At 47.2% G+C, this 17626-nt stretch overlaps 2 protein-coding genes across 2 annotated transcripts; one reads left to right on the plus strand and one right to left on the minus strand.

The window, feature by feature from the left end:
• Positions 1-290: 290 nt before the first annotated feature.
• On the minus strand, positions 291-4372 carry klhl36 (kelch-like family member 36). The gene is made up of 5 exons (XM_036544103.1): positions 4273-4372; positions 3490-3573; positions 1920-2990; positions 1647-1804; positions 291-947 (listed from the first exon to the last, which is right to left on the minus strand). The coding sequence occupies exons 1-5, from the start codon at positions 4330-4332 to the stop codon at positions 371-373; spliced, it is 1950 nt and encodes a 649-aa protein (XP_036399996.1). The 5' UTR covers positions 4333-4372; the 3' UTR covers positions 291-370.
• A 1176-nt stretch (positions 4373-5548) lies between these two features.
• Positions 5549-12360, plus strand: cotl1 (coactosin-like F-actin binding protein 1). The gene is made up of 4 exons (XM_036544527.1): positions 5549-6259; positions 6730-6812; positions 9978-10135; positions 11487-12360. Exons 1-4 carry the CDS (start codon positions 6183-6185, stop codon positions 11595-11597), a joined length of 429 nt encoding a protein of 142 aa, XP_036400420.1. The 5' UTR covers positions 5549-6182; the 3' UTR covers positions 11598-12360.
• Positions 12361-17626: the final 5266 nt, after the last annotated feature.

Genomic DNA, 17626 nt, shown 5'->3' on the forward strand with positions numbered 1-17626 from the left:
GCCTCTGCTGAACCTGCAGTCATCTGTTTCCTGTCTCATGCACGTGCATGCAAACACACACACACACACACACACACACAGACTCGTATGCTCATACAATATATACACGTGCACACTCACATGCACAAAGACACGCACACACACTCACAAAGAGCCCTCAGCTAACTCCCGACTAGATGCTTCTTGGAGAGAAACACATGAGCTTTAATAGCGACACTGAGCAGAACAAGACTCAACTGTGGTCTCACTTCCACCTGAGGGAAACCAGCAGAGAGGAGGACAGTCCCTTTTGTGCTTTTGGCAATAAGCATGACCCATCAATCTGTTCCCCTACAGCACAGCTCCTGAAGCCAACCCTCCTCCCCCACAGTCACCTGACCCTCCCCTGGGGGAGAGTCTGCACATGCTTCCCTCTGTGCCCCGCCTTCTTCCTGTCAGGGCTGCAGGGGCGGGGTTTAACTGTGCACACGCATGCCGACACCCCCGCGATGCGTTTGGGGAGGTTCGGCCCCCTCGCCCACTGGCCCTTCTCCGGCTCGAACACCTGCATCCCGCGCGAGAACGCCATGTTCTCCCAGCTGTACCCGCCCAGGACGTAGATGCGGCCCTCCCACACGGCCACGCCCGCCTCGCTGTTGGGCTGCAGGAGGGGGGCCAGGCGAGTCCACTGCTCGGTCCTGGGGTCGAAGGCCTCCACGGCCAGGATGTCGAAGCGCTCCATGCTGTTCTCGCGGTCGTCGCTGCCGCCCATGGCGTAGATCAGCTCGTGCAGCGACGTCATGCAGTGCCACCCGCGGGCGACGCCCATCGCCCGGCGCTCCGCCCAAGCGTCGGCCCGCGGGTCGTAGCTCAACACGTCCCGCCTGTACGGCCCGATCTGGTAATCGTGCCCCCCCGAGATGTACACCAGGCCCCTGTGCAGGGTGCCGGCATGACCGTAAGTGAACCTGGACAGAGGGAAAGAGGTGACAAGATGAGGTGTGATGGAGAAGCAGAGAGGAAAGACCAGGGGAACAGACAAACAGGGTACACAGTGACATTAAGACCGATGGACAGACAGGAAAGGGGGGACCAGCTGTGCTGGAGGCCTGGCTGCAGTAGAGCAGCATTGTCTGGTTACTCCCTCTGCATGATTTGTCATTACAGCTGACCTCTATTTACTAAGCTGGCCGACTGACTGCTCATCTGCATTTCCCATCTTTTTGCACTTGTAAAGGATGTAACGTAACATAATGCAGTGTAACTTGTCTCCTGACTGTGGTACAGTTTAGTATTTGATGTTTATCTTACATGTAGTACTGTGACGTATTTTGGATTCTGTGTTCTAGGGACTGTTGTATCGTAACATACTTGGCTCCCGTCAGACTGTACAAGTTCACTTCTGGTCTCGAAGGACCAGGACTCGAATAGTGTTATGCTCACTCTCAGTGGTCTGGGAGTGTTGTTAGCCTGGTCTGACACTGTTGCTCATTCTGTAACTGAAGTGTAACTGAATGGATACACTTATGTTGTATTGTGCTGAAAGCTGCTCTGGATGCTAAATGCATCTAATGTAATGTAATGTGTCCCGAGGACCAGGATTGAGTTATACAGGAATGTGGGTATCATGGGACCACATGGCGGGGCGTTACCTGGCCAGCTCTTACCTGGGCAGCCCCGCTACGTAAGCCCAAGCGTCCTCCAGTGGGCGATATATCTCCACGGACGACAGAGCCCCGTTATCATTGCGCCCCCCAACAGCAATCAGACAGTCCTCTATCACCCCTAAGTAGAAATCCACACGCCTCTGGTTCATGGGCGCACCCTGGGGAGAGAAGATGACAGGATGGGGTGTAAATTTCTAGAACAACAGTCCCTGTGACAATAATACCCAAAAACGGTGGGATGGGGGAGTGCATAAAGGCGAGGGTGTGCGCTACCTTGATCCACTGGTTGGTGCGGGGGTCGTAGCGGTACAGCAGGTTGCTGGCGGCGTCGCCCCCGTTGTCGCGGGACGAGCTCCCGCCGGCGGTGAAGATGAACCCACCGAGCACGGCCACGCAGTGGTGGCTCCGGCAGGCGGGGAGGTGCGTCTCCACCACCCACGCCCTGTCCCCGTCCAGCCAGCGCACCTCCGAGCTCAGCTCCTCGCCCCGCTCCGACACCTCTCCGCCCACCAGCAGGAGGCGCTCCACGCCGCCGCGCAGCGCCGAGCGGCCCGTCTGCAGCAGCGGCTGCGCGCTGGGCCGGGCGTGGTACGCCAGCGCCTCCTCCACCAGCGCCTCGCAGCCCGCCTCCGGCGGCAGCAGCGAGCGCACGGCCGGCAGCACGCGGCCCTCCAGGTCGCCCGGCGGGATCAGCGGGAAGCGGATGTGGGAGAGCAGCTGGCGGGCGTGCTCCGGCCGGTCGGGCCGCTGGCTCAGCCACTGCAGGGCGGCCTGCAGCAGGGCCTGCTCGCTCTCGTGCTGCACCTCGGCGCTCGACAGGTAGGCGATGAGCTTGGGCAGCCGCACGTCACGCAGGAACTCGGGCGTGAAGGAGAGCGTGGCGAAGCGTTCCAGGATGAAGCGGTCGATGAAGGCGTCCAGCCGCTCCAGGCTGTACAGCACGGCCAGCTCCTGCAGGTAAAGGTAGTTCTCCTCGCTCACCTCCTTCTCCAGGTACTGGCAGCAGAAGTCCACAGCCCGCCACACCTGCAGCAGGTGGGCCGTCTCCAGCACGTAGTCGATGTTGCCTCCGTCCAGCGGCAGCTCGCCGCTGTACAGGAAGTCCACCACCGCCTTCAGGCCCACGTAGGAGGCGCCCACCAGCTCCACCTCGGCCTGCCGCTCCTCACGCATGCCCAGCGTGAACATGGCCTGGAAGTAGGGGCTGGACACGGCCAGAAGTGCGCGGTGGGCCGGCACGCGCTGCTCGTCCGCCACCAGCACCACGTCGCATAGCTGGCCCCGCTGCCGCTGCTCGTTCAGGCCCTGCAGCACCCAGCTAGCCTGCTCCCCCCAGCGGTACACCTGAGAAACAGGTAGCACAGCACACCTGAGGACCAGGCGGCGCACAGCCGATAAAGGCGCAGTGCAGCGCACCTGTTAACCAGGCAGCACAGCACACATGAGAAAGAAGTAACACAAGAAACCTGAGAACCAGGTAGCACATGCCACCTGAATAACAGGTAGCATAGCACACAAGAGAGACAAGTAATACAATATACCTGAGAGAAAGGTGACATAATGCACCTAAGAGACAGGTCCACAGTGTGAGTTTAAGTCAGATGTAGGTCAGTACTAATCAGTGTTAAACAGTGCTGGGTGTTGATCAGTTCTGGTAAGTGTTAGACAGTAGTTATTATTGGTCTGTGGTGGTAGTTGGGGAGGGGGGTCAGTACTGATGAGTGCTAACAGTGCTTAGTGTTGGTCAGTATTGATCTGTGTAAGACAGTGCTGAGACAGTGCTGAGTGTCGGTCAGTTCTGGGTTGCTGCCAGAGAGGCAGCTGCAGTGCCGTTAAAGCTGACCTTTGATGACTCACTGATCCGCTGTGGGCGGGACACGCGACTTTGCCTCCCACCCTCCATCCTGTGCTCTTGCTCCAACAGGATCTGTCACAGCAGAACACACAAAGCGCATGGGTCACTCACGTGACAGTGGGGGTTGGGGGGGTCAGACTGCGGGGCGAACAGCACAGCAAGTTCTGAAGCAAAACAGAGCGGCACTCCGGCTCTACTTTCGGCTTATTGTTATATAGCTAGGACCATCACGTAACAACAAACTTATTGATCTTTTCCATTTTTGACTGTAACTGACTAGTGATACCTCGGCTGCCGATGCGCGAACAACTAGCCATGTTTAAATTACCATTTGAATTCTGAAACAGTGCAGTACGCTAGCTAAACATATTTGCTGAGTAATGCCGACAGTGTGTATAAAGTGCATACATAATGACTTTCCCGGACGACATCCCATCCCCACAACTTTCAGATGTTCCCCATTAAACACTACGTATCTACCCGGACATGTATTCGCATGTTCGCATGTAAACTCAAGGGCATATCCGAGTAACCGGAACAGCATAAAAACAGCAGTGGGAAATCATAAATAACAGAATCTATCGCTTAACATAACAAACAGCTGAAATTAATATGACAATGTGTAGCTAGCTATATTAATGAACAGTCTTGAGTCTAGAGCATCTTTCATTCAACGGCGATGCATCCTCAAGCTACCCATTCCGCATTCCTTAGTTCGCCATTGCTGTGCTCACCACAGAAGTTAAACAACAGATTACTGTGCGCATTTACCAAAGCATCGCCGGTCGCGAAGGTATTATACTGCTTTCGTCTCCAGCAGTTTCTGGGCATTCACCCATCCGTTTTCCGCAGCCATGATTTGATCCAGGAAGTGTCGCGTTGACTGACAAGCAGGTCTGCCAATCGGAGCGCGTGCAGCGTTGTGGGGGCATGTTACTCTGCTAACACATAGCTGTCCAAATCTTAATTAACGTTATCTTGTAAAGCTATTGCATTAAGAGCTATTTAAACCCCCCGGTTTATCCCCAGTATATTCCACAACTACTGTGACCGAGAAATGCATTCTATCTAACAAGTATCTGTAGGTACACTAATGGGATGGTATCTATGGGAACCATGCCATCACAGTTTCTAAGACTGATTTAAACATACCATTTACCTCTGTCGCGCAGCAATGTACAATGTAGCCTATATACATGTAACTTACGTCCTTGTGTTATTCAGCCTAAAATACAATCACCGGAACTCAATGTTGTCAATGTTGCCATGTAGAATTCACACACGCAACACTCACCATCATCAGTCACATTACGTCATAGTTTTAGAAGTTCCATATTATTAGAGCATACTGTAATGTTGACAAAATATCTGCTGACTGGATTTCGAAGAAAGGCGTAACTCTCAAAGCCGTTTCAATATCTCTAAATCCAGTCAACTCAGTCTTGCAAAAGTGCATTCCTTTGTCCTGGGTGAAGACCACATCCAGACTTTGTAAGTGCATCCCCAAAAAAGTAGCGTTGCTGTCTAACCACTGGATCAGTCTCAATGTGACCTCAGACCTGTTATGGGGTGCGGTTATGTTAAAAGAAAACCCGTTAGACCTACTGCACTACTTAATCACTTCATTTCAAATGAATAATTTTATATTTTGCAGTGTTTGGCTAGTAACTAGTATAATGATGTCTGATTCTGATGCGCTTTATCCCATTCTGAAATCACTCGTCTACGACTAACTTTCAGTAACACGTTTTCATAAACATGGCTCATTTGAAAGGGAAGAAATACACTTCCATTGATTAAGCTCGATATTTTTCTTGGTCGCTCATCTGAGAAACATATGGCTGCTCTCTGGGGGGTGCGCAGCCACGAAAAGGACCATGTTCCTTCTCTCTTCTCACGTAATGGACACTGCACTCTCATTTGATTGGACGACACTCCCAGTGACATATGATGCAGAAATAAACGAGTGGGCGCCAGTGGGCACAACCTGTCCAGTCTTACACACACACACACACACACAAACAAACAAACAATTGTTGCACCAAAAACATTTGCGTTTAAGATTTTTTCCGCGACAAGAGTCACCTGTTACTATGCTATGAACATCCTAGTGTTTTCACAAGGGCCACGGCTTATTGTTTCTGTTACCCTTTATGTTAATAATTTATTTATTACTACCAGACTGTGTAATATTATTCGAGGAAACAGACATTGCAGTGCAACGATCGTCCAGTAAGTGGCAGGCGAACCTAGGCAAATCTCAACAATAGAAGAGGGCGGATTTAATTTGTCTTTATCCCCTGGTTTACCATTAGGAGGAGGTGAATTCCGTCTCGTGGGGCCCCGTTTCTCTCGTACGGCAACCTGATTGACGAATAATCACCAACGCCCAAAAGCCGGCTATAGGAAATGAATAGAACTGCAAGAAGATCCGCTTTTTCTGATCACTGAGAAAAGACTCCCTGCTCTGCGTTTCCTGAGTGCAGTCTCCCCCGTCCCCTACGGTTCAACGGTACAGACTATAACGCTACCGTTTATTGCACAAATCGTCCTCCGGTTTGTGGAATTAGGGACTCTTCCTTCTCTTTCAGCTTTACAGGACTTATTATTTTACCTCGTGCGTGTTTTTTTTCCTCGCATTTCTCCTTCATTTGTTTCACTGCTTGAACCTCCACGACAAAATGGCAACGCGAATTGATAAGGAAGCTTGCAGAGAAGCCTACAATCTCGTCAGAGACGATAACACAGACATTAACTGGTGAGTGTTTATTAGTGTATCATGTAAATTGTGCTATGTGTTTATTGTCATGCTAATTAAGGTGTATGTTTTGTCATGTTAATTATGTTGGTCGTAGTTTGGCGCTGGGGGAGCTGGTTTTTTTAAACCACTGTGTTCATTCATTACTCAGTGTATCTGAATCAAATAACGTCATTTCAAACGTGATGTTATATGTTACGCTGAAAACACACCAGACAAGCTCCGACCCAGATCATAGATGTTTGATTTTACTCGGTCTCTAAATGTGTTGCTACCCTGAAGAGCTGCGGATCCGTCCCGGACTCCGCATAAACAGTAGGCTACAATACTGTTAACCCGGCGGGTGGAACTCGGACCTAATTGCGCGTCCAAGCGAAATGTGACAGTCGGGGGCAACAGTTATGTGCATATTGATATTGGGTTTCTGTGTATCTCACGAAGATTTTATGACATATTGCTTGTTGTTAAAGGGCTTCCTTTAAGTATGACGGCTCCACGATTGTGCCTGGGGGACAGGGGACCGATTACGAGGAGTTTAAGAGACAGTGTACAGGTAAGACTGCAGAATATAACAATATTTGATGTCTGCAATTTACAAATGAATTATGTACAATCTCGATATTGAACAGGTCTGCATATAGCATACATGACTTTGCCCCATTGTTTCTTTTGATCTTCGTCGGTTCTGCATTGTTCGGGTGATGGACGCGTTCAACGAATACCCCTGGGAATGAGGCAAACGGAACTTCACTGCCAAGTCGTCTGAATATTAATGGCGTATCTGTGCTGACCATTTCGCCCCAAAATGTGTATTTCTGATATGCGCATGTAGACTTACCCCTGCGGTTCACGAGTTGGAAGCAGTTACAGTAAGGCTTAGAATAGAGCGATTAGCAGCGAATTTGAGGTTTTATTTTAGTATGCGTGTCATTCCCTGTAGCTGTTCCGGACGTGTAACGCGCGGTGCCAGGGCGCTAATCTGCTAACAACCTTTTCCTCCACAGAGTATTATTATTATTAACAATGGTTTTTGACAGGGCTGTTTGGAGTTTACAGGGATCCGGGCTTTGGATTATTACACTAAGCTTTGTAACAATGAAGAGGGCGATCTGCATCTTCACATTGCTTGAATTATACAATCAATGAGCAAAGTAGGCAAATTCAGTGCGTTTCGTGTAGATGATAATGGTCACTCAGTCTTAGCCAAGTGTAGTTAGCAAGCTACCTTGTTTACCTAGGCCTATAGTTCTCACTTCATGACCCCTAAAATCTTAATTATTATAGTTATTTAATTAACACGGGGATATAGAAAAAATATTAATGATATACATCCCGCAGATCGTGAGCATAAAGGCAACACGGCGGCGAAGTGTGCGTCTGACTGAAATGTACCACCATAGACTGTCGCATTCCAAGGTGCCTTATCTAAATGGCTGGCATTCAGTCTGACAGAAGCTATTGCCCCGACAAGCGCACCTTTTACACATCCCACTTCTGTGGAATTGGAATGACTTCCTGAGCAAAGTCTGATTGTACAAGCTCAGTTTCTAGTTCTCTCTCACCCCCGCTAGTCACAGCTGGGCGTGGCTGCAGCCAGTCCCTGGTGTCTCGCACCAATACTGGGGGGGTGGGGTTACTAGAGAACTATCTTTACAGATTTGAAATGTCTTGTCTTTTCCTGTTGGATGTAGGGGCATGTAGTTCCAGTTTCATGCAAGTTCTGTATGTTCTGTTAAAAACAACATCGCGATCTGACCAGCAGAAGTGAAATGTGCTGATTTGTGCATGTGAGCAGAAATCAATTGCTGTTCGGTCAGAAAAATGAGGTGAGAGCTGCAGGGTTGTCCTCCCTCGTGGGTATCCTGCCCAATTTGGATGCGTCGCTCTCATTGGCCCATCAACCCGCCTCCTCGCTTTAGCTGTCCCTTGTCTTCAGACAGGATGTGATGAGAGGATTTGGGCCCTGAGCATCCTGTGTTGCAACATGATGTACCTCAGTTTTTTTTTTTAAATCTCTGTTGGAATTTTGCATTGAACAAGAACAACAGATACAGGCAAATGAGACAAAAATAAAAATAAAAAACAAACCAGGCACAAGGAAAGGAGACAAAGCAACAAGCAAATTAATACAATAGTACATTTAAAAGTATATAAATATATTTGTCAGACTAAATAAGAAAGTAATTAATAAACAAGTAAATAAATTCAAACAGTTTGCAGGACCTGCCTAGAGGCCAGTACATATTAATTTAAAAAAGGGTTAGGAATTTTGTAAATATATAGATATAGATACATAGATATAGATAAGATATGTAGGTATAGAGATAAATATCTAAATAAGCAATTACAAAGAAGCAGAATGACCACACTGTTAAGACTGAATAAAAAAAAAGAATAAATATATGGATAATTTTCTTCTCAGACAAAAGGCAGATGTGCATCATTAGATGCATGACACCGATGAGGATGTCAAAAGTAAAAAAAACGTAGAAGTCGAGCTGTTTCATGGTGCTCACATTTGGAATTTGCTTTCACTTTCATGGAGCTGCTTCCACATCGCCCTGCACAAAGAAAGTTGCACAATAATGCAGGCACAGAATTTTTCTCCTGAATCTGAAATGTTGAAAGTTGGTGTGTTGCTGCGCGACACTCTCGGTATAGTTCTCCATGGTGTCGGTTAGCACAAAGAGAACAGCGGGGTGAGAGGGCAAAGAGGAAGTGAGTGTAGGGAGTATTTCAGAGACGCACATGGCAAGGAGGAGGAAGAAACTGAGTCCTGATCGAGAGCTGAATGAGGAGGTGTTTCCTGGTTGAGTCAGGTGACGTGCGTGCGGTCCTGAAAAGGAAATGTAGAGGCTAGAAGTGGCAGTCACCTTCATGTTGAGTAATGTACACACACTTTAATTCATTAACAGAGATTAATGTTTGATTAACGTCCAGCTTTGAAGTGGAGCCACTTCACCAAGGGCTGGTGCAGTAGGGGTAGGATTGGCCTTATCAGACTGGTGACGCCAGTAGCATTCAGAAGGCAACAGGTTAAGGGAGGGGCACGTCCCTCTGGCTGGGCTACATGAATTTACTCAATGTCTTCCTTATTTTTCTCACTGTTATATGCAGCTATTATGAGTGTGTGTGTGTGTGTTTATGATGGTGGTTTTTTGATAGTCTGTAGTCTGATTTTGCTAGTCTGATTGTGTTTCTATGATTTTTATTTTATTTGAGCATATATATGTCTATTTGTGATGGTGTACGTGTCTCTGGGGGTGTGCATATATCTGATGATGTGTGTCTGCATGCGTGTGTGTGTGTGTGTGTGTGTGTATGTATGTATGTGTGAAACAGAGTGAGAGAGAAGATCATTCTGTAGGCTGCTCAACTCCAGTGTGGGACACTAATTTCAGTCCTTTTGATTGGGAGCGCTGACCTGAATACCTCCTCCTTTCCTCCCTCTCTCCCTGTTTTTTTTTTTTCTTGTTTGGAACTGGAGTGTAGCCAAAGCTGCCCAGTAGCGAGGCCCTAACCTCCTGACGACTCCCGTATTCACACCGCTTACCTCAGCCTCACACAAACTCCCACAAGCCCATTTATCCCTCCCGATGCGCCTCGCTCCACTGGCGGTCCGGAGATCCTCAACGTCAGGGCGGAAATCTCGGCGAAGACGGACCGCTAAAAAAAAAAAAAACAAGCGACTGACAGCTGTCCCTCGGTCTCTTCTCAGATGACGCACGTCTCTTCGGCTTTGTGCGGATCACGACGGGCGATGCCATGAGCAAGCGGGCCAAGTTCACCCTCATCACCTGGATTGGCGAGAATGTGAGCGGACTGCAGCGAGCCAAGATCAGCACTGACAAGACGCTAGTGAAAGACATCGTACAGGTGAGCCTCACGCACTCTTACGAGCACACAAACACACACATACAAACATACAAACACCCGCACACAACTACATACACAAACACTTTGTCCTCACACACATATACAGGCACACGTAAACACCCCTTCCCCCTCTTTCTCTGTGTGTGTGTCTCTCTCTCTCTCTCTCTCTCTCTCACACACACACACACAAACAAATACCACCCCCCCCCCCCCCTCACAAACACACACACACAAACACACCTACCCCCACTCACAAACACACACATATATATACACACACACACACACACAAGCACTGTTCTGTGTGTGGCTGTGCTGAATAGCTATGTCACGGGAATTACCACGGACACTTCTAACACAATGGGGCTCTGTTTCCATGCCTGTCTTTCTGTACCCCTCTCTCTCTCTCTGCTTCCCCCTCTTACTTTTCATTTCATTCTTTTTCATTTTCATTGCAGTCTGTCTTTCCACACCTATCTCTCATGCACACCCACACCCATGCATGTGTGAATCTGCATTTGCTCCATAGACACCTCAGTCCATTGCAGGACTCTGAGCAGACAGAGCAGCTCTGCTTTGTATGTGTGTGCACTTGCATACACCTGCCCAGCTTCTGTGATTGAAGTAATAACCAGTCTGATGCACGTGGGTGGAATTTAACTTGCATGCTGCGTAATTTGGAAGTACAGCTGAAATGTAGTTTTGAAAGAAAACTGGCTTGTGGTTTAGCTAACTGCTAATGCTTGCAAAACTATCTGTCATCATCCAGTGAGGTGATACTCTTAAATATGTTTCCCTTTTAAATTGTTTTTTTTGTTCAAAACACAAATGATGATTTAAATAAAAATTATAATGTATATGTATAATTAAAGTAATTAACCATATTTATGTTGTTGTGGTATTTTACATTGATATGGCTTATCATGGGTTTTTGTCACTTGAGTGATTATGTTGGACACACCGTCTTGACTCCCATGTTCAGAAGCACACACATGCACACTCACTCACACATGCACACCCGAAATTCCCCCCACCACCACACACACACACACACACATGTACACACGCACATGCCTACGCACACAAACACACACAGACACACACGCAAGCACGCACGCGCACACAAACACGCACACACACTCACACTCACTCACACACACACACACACACATGCACACACGCACATGCCTACGCACACAAACACACACAGACACACACGCAAGCACGCACGCGCACACAAACACGCACAGACACACATACACACTCACACTCACTCACACACACACACACAGGCATGCACGCACACGCACACACGCACAGTTTTGACACGCTGCCCTGTGCTCTCCTGCAGAACTTTGCGAAGGAGTTCATGATCAGCGATGCACGCGAGCTGGAGGAGGACTACATCCGCGAGGAGCTGAAGAAAGCGGGCGGGGCCAACTACGACGCCCAGGCGGAGTAGAGCAGGGAAAGGGGCTTCTCTACGGGTGCGGGGTGGGAGAGGGGGGGCGGGGTTACATTTCACCACAGCCTGGGGGAACAGGGGGAAGAGGGGTAAGGGGTGATGCCCCTCTGTCACACATTCAGAACTAGCGCACACCTCTCTCCGCTGCCAGTGTGAAATCGACTACGCACACTCTCTCCTGGAGCCGGGGTGTGTTTCTGCACTGCCACCTTAACGGGATTTTGATATTCCCGATTGGATGTCATCTGTCTCGTCCTGTTGAGGCTGTAGTGTGTCAACACACCCCTGGAGTGGCAGTCAGTCTGCTGCACTGGCGGCTCCTCCAACCCCTGCCCCCCTCCCCTCCCAGTGGTTACTGCCTTAATCTCCCGGAGAGAGAGGGGTGCAGAGGGAGGTCTGTGCGCTGGTACGCTGCACTGTGATTGGCTGTGGCTGTCACCCATACAGGTGCCCGGATTCGGACGGTCTTCCCGTCTGCAGCCTACAAAGCATTTTACCTTCCTGTTTACACAGCTGTACAGGGCGGTGCTCACTACCCTGTCAGTCAGCAGAGTCCAGCACAGTCTATCTCTAGTGTAGCCTATGTCTTTCTTTCAGATGGAAACCCAAAAGGAATGTTTTTAAAAAAAAGTTAAATTTCTTTCCTTGTAGAATTTACCCTTGGTTTACTGTGTTTTGAGAAATGTAGTGGGAAAAGATCATGGTGGCCCAAGGGCACCATTCATCTCATATTATTTCAGAATAAACTTTTTTTCAACCTCCGCAGTATCTATGTCTGCTTATTGTTTGTGTGTGTGTGTGTGTTATCTGTCCTGGGGGGTGGTCGTGTATTCATTTAAGTTTTTCTTCCTCTGTAAGAGGAATGTGCAGAGTGAATGTTACTCTGCATCAGTGAGTGCACTGCGCCATTACGGGGGTCTGGAGACACTGGGAATGCTGGTAACCCAGGAGCATCGGGAGGACTGGGCAATGCGCTGGAACACGCACAATGACTGGGGCTTAAAGGGGGTCTCTGTCGCCATGGCCACCACTACTATTAGACCCAGCCAATCACAGCTCCCTGGACGAGCTGCACTTCTCCGAGTCTTGTCAATAACAACACCCCCCACCCCCGCTCCCACTGCCTCCATCCTCACTCCTTTCTCTCCTCCCACAGTTTTCTTATCAGATGTAAACTTGACTGCCTAATGACTGTAATCCATAAGCCTCCTGCTGTCTGCTTTTATGAGGTTTGACCAGTTTTCACACAGTTATGGAGTGAGAGAGAGGGTCTATTAAAACAGTTAGATACGAACATGAATAGGTTTGTCTTGTTTAGAGGAGGCAGAGTAGTTTTGGTCTGTCAGTTGGGTTGGGCAGAGCGGGGGTGAACTGTCATGCAAATTTATGGGAGAGGGAAGCAGACAGGCAAAAGGGGTCCTTCAGAGAGGCTGTCTATTGAGATGCCTGAAGTCTATGGGAACCCAGAGTGCATTGTGAGTGGAGTGGTAGAGGACACTGTGTGACGAGGAGGAAGCTTTGCTCTAATGATTGCTCAAACAAAAGCAGAAGTGATACTTATTGTAAAAAGAGTCCTGAAAAGAGTCTCTGAAGCAGTCTAGGTTAAGGACTCTGGAGCTTCCCTTCTCTCTGTCTCGCCTCCTCTACCCTATGCCTATCTCTCATACTTGTCACATTGTGTTTAATTAAGCTTGTTCCAAAGTCTCTTCTCCATGGATCAGCGACCCCAGTTAGATAGTTACTGCTTGTTATTTACATGTTGCAGGATGAGATGAAAGGTCGCTGACAAAAGGTCAGAAGAATATGTCATCTGACTGAGAGTGTCTGAAACACAAGAGTGGTTATGAGGTCGTAAATTTCTACACTACCCATAAGCCCCTAAACAAAGTGGGGCTGAAGTGAATGGCTTTCCCTTTTCCAGAAGACTAAATACAGGGTGTGGAGTCTGAGAGCCGCATCATGGAGGAGCTGTGACTCTGCTCTCAGAGGCTGGCTGCTGACATCATTTGCTCATAACATGATGAAGCGATGACATCATTCGGTCCACAAAGACCTCTTATATATATGTTTGAGTGAGTGAGTGTGTGTGTTTGAGAGAGGGTGAGAGAGAGGATGAAGAGAACGAAACTTTCTTGCAAAGGAACTCTCCCGAGCAGGCAGTGGCCTGAGCTGGCAGCACAGCCTGACAGGAAGTGGCGGAGGAAGTGGCCTGTGCTGGTACAGTAAGTGCTTCTTAGTGACTGAGTGGCAGATATATGATCTTTCCTGTTCAGGTTGTTGGTTGGGATGCTGCATCCCAATGCAATGTGGGATGGGCCCACAGCAGTGCAGTCTACAGTAGGGGCAAAACAAAAGAAGAAAGGCAGCTTACAACTTTAAAGCACGAAGCAGCACTTTCAAATAATGGTTCATGAAGAAAGTAGATGATTATAGTAAATAATACTTAAGTCATATGGGTCTTTTTTAATTATTTCTGCTATCATAATTATATGACAACACAGCAAAGGAGTGCATGCATGCGTGTGTGGTGGTGGCGGGGTCTCTGTCACTGAGGACCCAACACATTGCGTGACTGTAACTAAGTGTGCCCGAGAATAGAGTTAGCACCCCTACGCAGTGCCACACACCAAAATCATCTCACAACTCATCTTTTCACTTCCTCAAAAACACAGCATGAAGAATACACCATTTCCTGAACCGCCACTCAGCAGGGAGACTTTCACCATATACGGCTGTGGGGGAAGGGCAGAAGCGAAGAGGAGACACGAGAGAGAGGGAGGTTCGTGTCTCAACACGCAGACAAACCCACAGAGACGCGCAAACACCGACCAGCTCAGCAATGCCTTTTACGGAGAGTTCGCTGCCCACCTTGACACAGAAAAAAAAAAGACAATCTGATTTTTTGTTATGGGACGGAAGACCTGACTCAGAGAGAGAGCAGTCAGGTTGATGTCAGCAGAGTGAGGTGTCTCTGAGTTGTGCAGGTTCAGCATGATATATCATCCAAGAGGAGTCGATCAGGGAAAGCGCGGCCTTCTGCGGTGTTTCTAACAGTGGCTCCGAGGGGCAAAAGCACAGATACTAAAAGAAAACACAAACACAAGTACTTGCGTCCCTCATACGTGAAATGCAAAAACAAAAACTTCCCACCTTAAAGTGCAAAACACAATCTTGAATGATTTCTCACGAAGGAATTTTGTCATACCATTCCCAGTACCTTTGAATTTAGGCACAACGGACACCCATTATGAAGAAGTGACACGGTCATTACCCACCTTGTCACTTACTAAACAAGAAGCAAAAATGTCCAGATTCTGCTCTTTTATCTGACTAAAGCAGAACAATCATTCACCAAAATTTGCAGCACGAAAAGTGGGCGGTGTAGGTACCTACTCTTCAATTAACCAATGCAGGCTGCGCTGAGAATTTGATGATACTGGGATCAGTGTGATGCAATATCCCAAATGAGTAGTCTTTTGTATTTGTATTTCATACCACAGCAGCAAGTTTTTGTTTGTGGAGGTTACTTTTTTGTTTGTTTGTTTTGCACCTCAGAGCCTCAGGGTTTTGTTTCTGTGTTTCGTATCTGACAGCAAGCATTTATTTTTACATTTTCCTTGTGTTTTTGTTTTGCACCTCAGAGCCACCATGGTTTCATGTCTTCAACAGGCACACAGTGGGACATAGGCCAGTCAGGTAGGCTGTTTGGCATTGACTGGTATGGTGCAAGCTTTAACTTGCAACCCCTCCCATCCACACACACACACACACACACACACACACACGCACACACACACACACACACACACACACACACACACACACACACACACACACACACACACACACACACACACACACACACACAGGAGCACCAGCACCAACCAAACGGCTTTCTCCCCTCATCTCAAAATTTAAGCTGACTTCACAACTAAATGCAAATGTTGGTGCAAAGGCTTCTTATGGCAAAACATAATGACATCATAACCAACCTACAGTGCCACAGCCCTTATGAGGTATTAATTCACGGGGCAGTCGCCCTTTATCTAGAGCAACGAATACTGCGTCGGAACAATTATTACATCATTTCAACCAATCAATGTTCTGCGATCGAAGTGGCGGTTAGAGTAATGCCCCTAAACCAATACTTTTCAAAATAAGATTATTTTGCAGCATCTTGTGGTTACACAACTAGCTGTTTATAACATGTTAGTGACAAGAAATTGCTATTTTACCACTGTTGAGGAAATATAAAATGAAAGTTCAAATCAGCTCTTATTGCGGATGAGCGTAAGAGGTAGAAGTAACGTCACATCGCCTTTAGGAGTGACGGGAGCAGTCGGCGCACTGCGCCCGCGGTGATAACACACCCAGATCACGCACACCGCTAATCTCATGCCCTTAAAAGGCGCTTTTCATCGCCTGCTGTTTCAGGGAAATACCCATAAGGCGTCTTCTCCGCCTGCTGCCCTGTCGCCTTGCGCCCTCATCTGGCCAGTAATGGAACTGACAGAGGCACGCAGCACACCTGAAACTCCAGAATTGCTCAGAACCGCTCAAACCCCTGACATTATATTCGATCTTTTTCAGTGGTCTTTGCCTCGTTCTCATTTATAAACCTTCACATTATAAAAACGTACAATATAGAAACGTAATAAACGAATACAATTTTAACTTAAAATGCAAAACCAAAAAATAACTAAATTATATTTATGGACAAGTGCAGTTTTTATAAGTGTCGTAGGAACGCCATACGTTTTTAAGGGCCATAAGGGCATCTAAAAAATTCTAGTTTTATTTTTCATGCTTTTTTAAAGTCATAGTTGTATCATCAAAAAACGTCTCCCTGCCAATAGAGGGCGGTGCTCTCTTTCCCTTCTCGGCCCAAAAGAGCTCAAACACCGAATCCCGTGATCATAAGTTATAATTGCAAACCTGTCTTTAACATACGTTTGCTAGTAGCGACAGGATTTATGGTTTTGACTTCAAGGATTAAGGCATTCAAACTGTCTTTATGACAGGAGCAATCTATTCTTGCCAAAGTATGTTGGGGTGTGAAGACATAAGACATACCCTCCCTCCCTCTCCCCCTCCTCTCTCTAAACACTACATTATAAAAAAGGGAATAAAAAACATAATGATATAGCCTAAACAGTTCTGAAAAAGAACTAGAATGTAGAATCCACAGCAAATATTAGGGAGAGAGAAATATATATTGAGACATCTGTATATGTACATTCACTACCAGTGATGACCTCTATTAATTTAGTGTTAATAATAAACTGTTTATTAACAAAAGTTTTTTTTTTTATTTATAAAACGTAATTTGAGAGGTCAGTTTCTGACATTTACCACCAACTCTTGTCATCTCGCCTCCTCTGGCAGGATCTGCAACTTCTCATGGTCAAGTATTGGTGGAAATTGCGTCATCAGTCGGGTGAATTTAGGGAAGTATGTGTGGCTTATCTGACAATATTTAGAGCAAGACAGAAGGAAATGCACCTCTTTTTCATCTTCTCTTAGCTCACAGTGGCTGCTCAGCTCATTTTCCCTGCACAGTTAGCTCTTTCTCTATTGGCAACATTACATCGCATTTTTTTTATTTCTCCTTATCACTTGGACAGCACCTCTCTCGCGCGGTCTCCGTGTTTTCCCTGGAGTTGCTCAGTCAATGTAATGTCAGTTTATCGTTAGCCTCTCTGTAAAAACCACTAGGAGGTGATAGAGGCGTGTTGGTCTTTTTCAGGAAGTAACTGAAGTTTGATTATCAGCTTAGTGTCTCTTAAAAGTACACTAAAAGATTTTCACCCTCCTGACATACATCATACTGTACTCAGAAGTAAACATATTTATATAAAAACAAGTAAAAATAATGGCTTTTGCATCACTTGATTCCATCAAAAACGAATTGCCTTGAAGACATTGTCTAAGACTGCTCCCCTTGGTTTATGATGAAATTTTGTGTGTAGAGCTTAAGTATTGCAGATGTGATGACAAAACAGATTACCACTCTAGTAACATTATTT

The sequence above is a fragment of the Megalops cyprinoides genome, chromosome 13 (assembly GCF_013368585.1).
Source record: "Megalops cyprinoides isolate fMegCyp1 chromosome 13, fMegCyp1.pri, whole genome shotgun sequence".
Lineage (NCBI taxonomy): Eukaryota > Metazoa > Chordata > Actinopteri > Elopiformes > Megalopidae > Megalops > Megalops cyprinoides.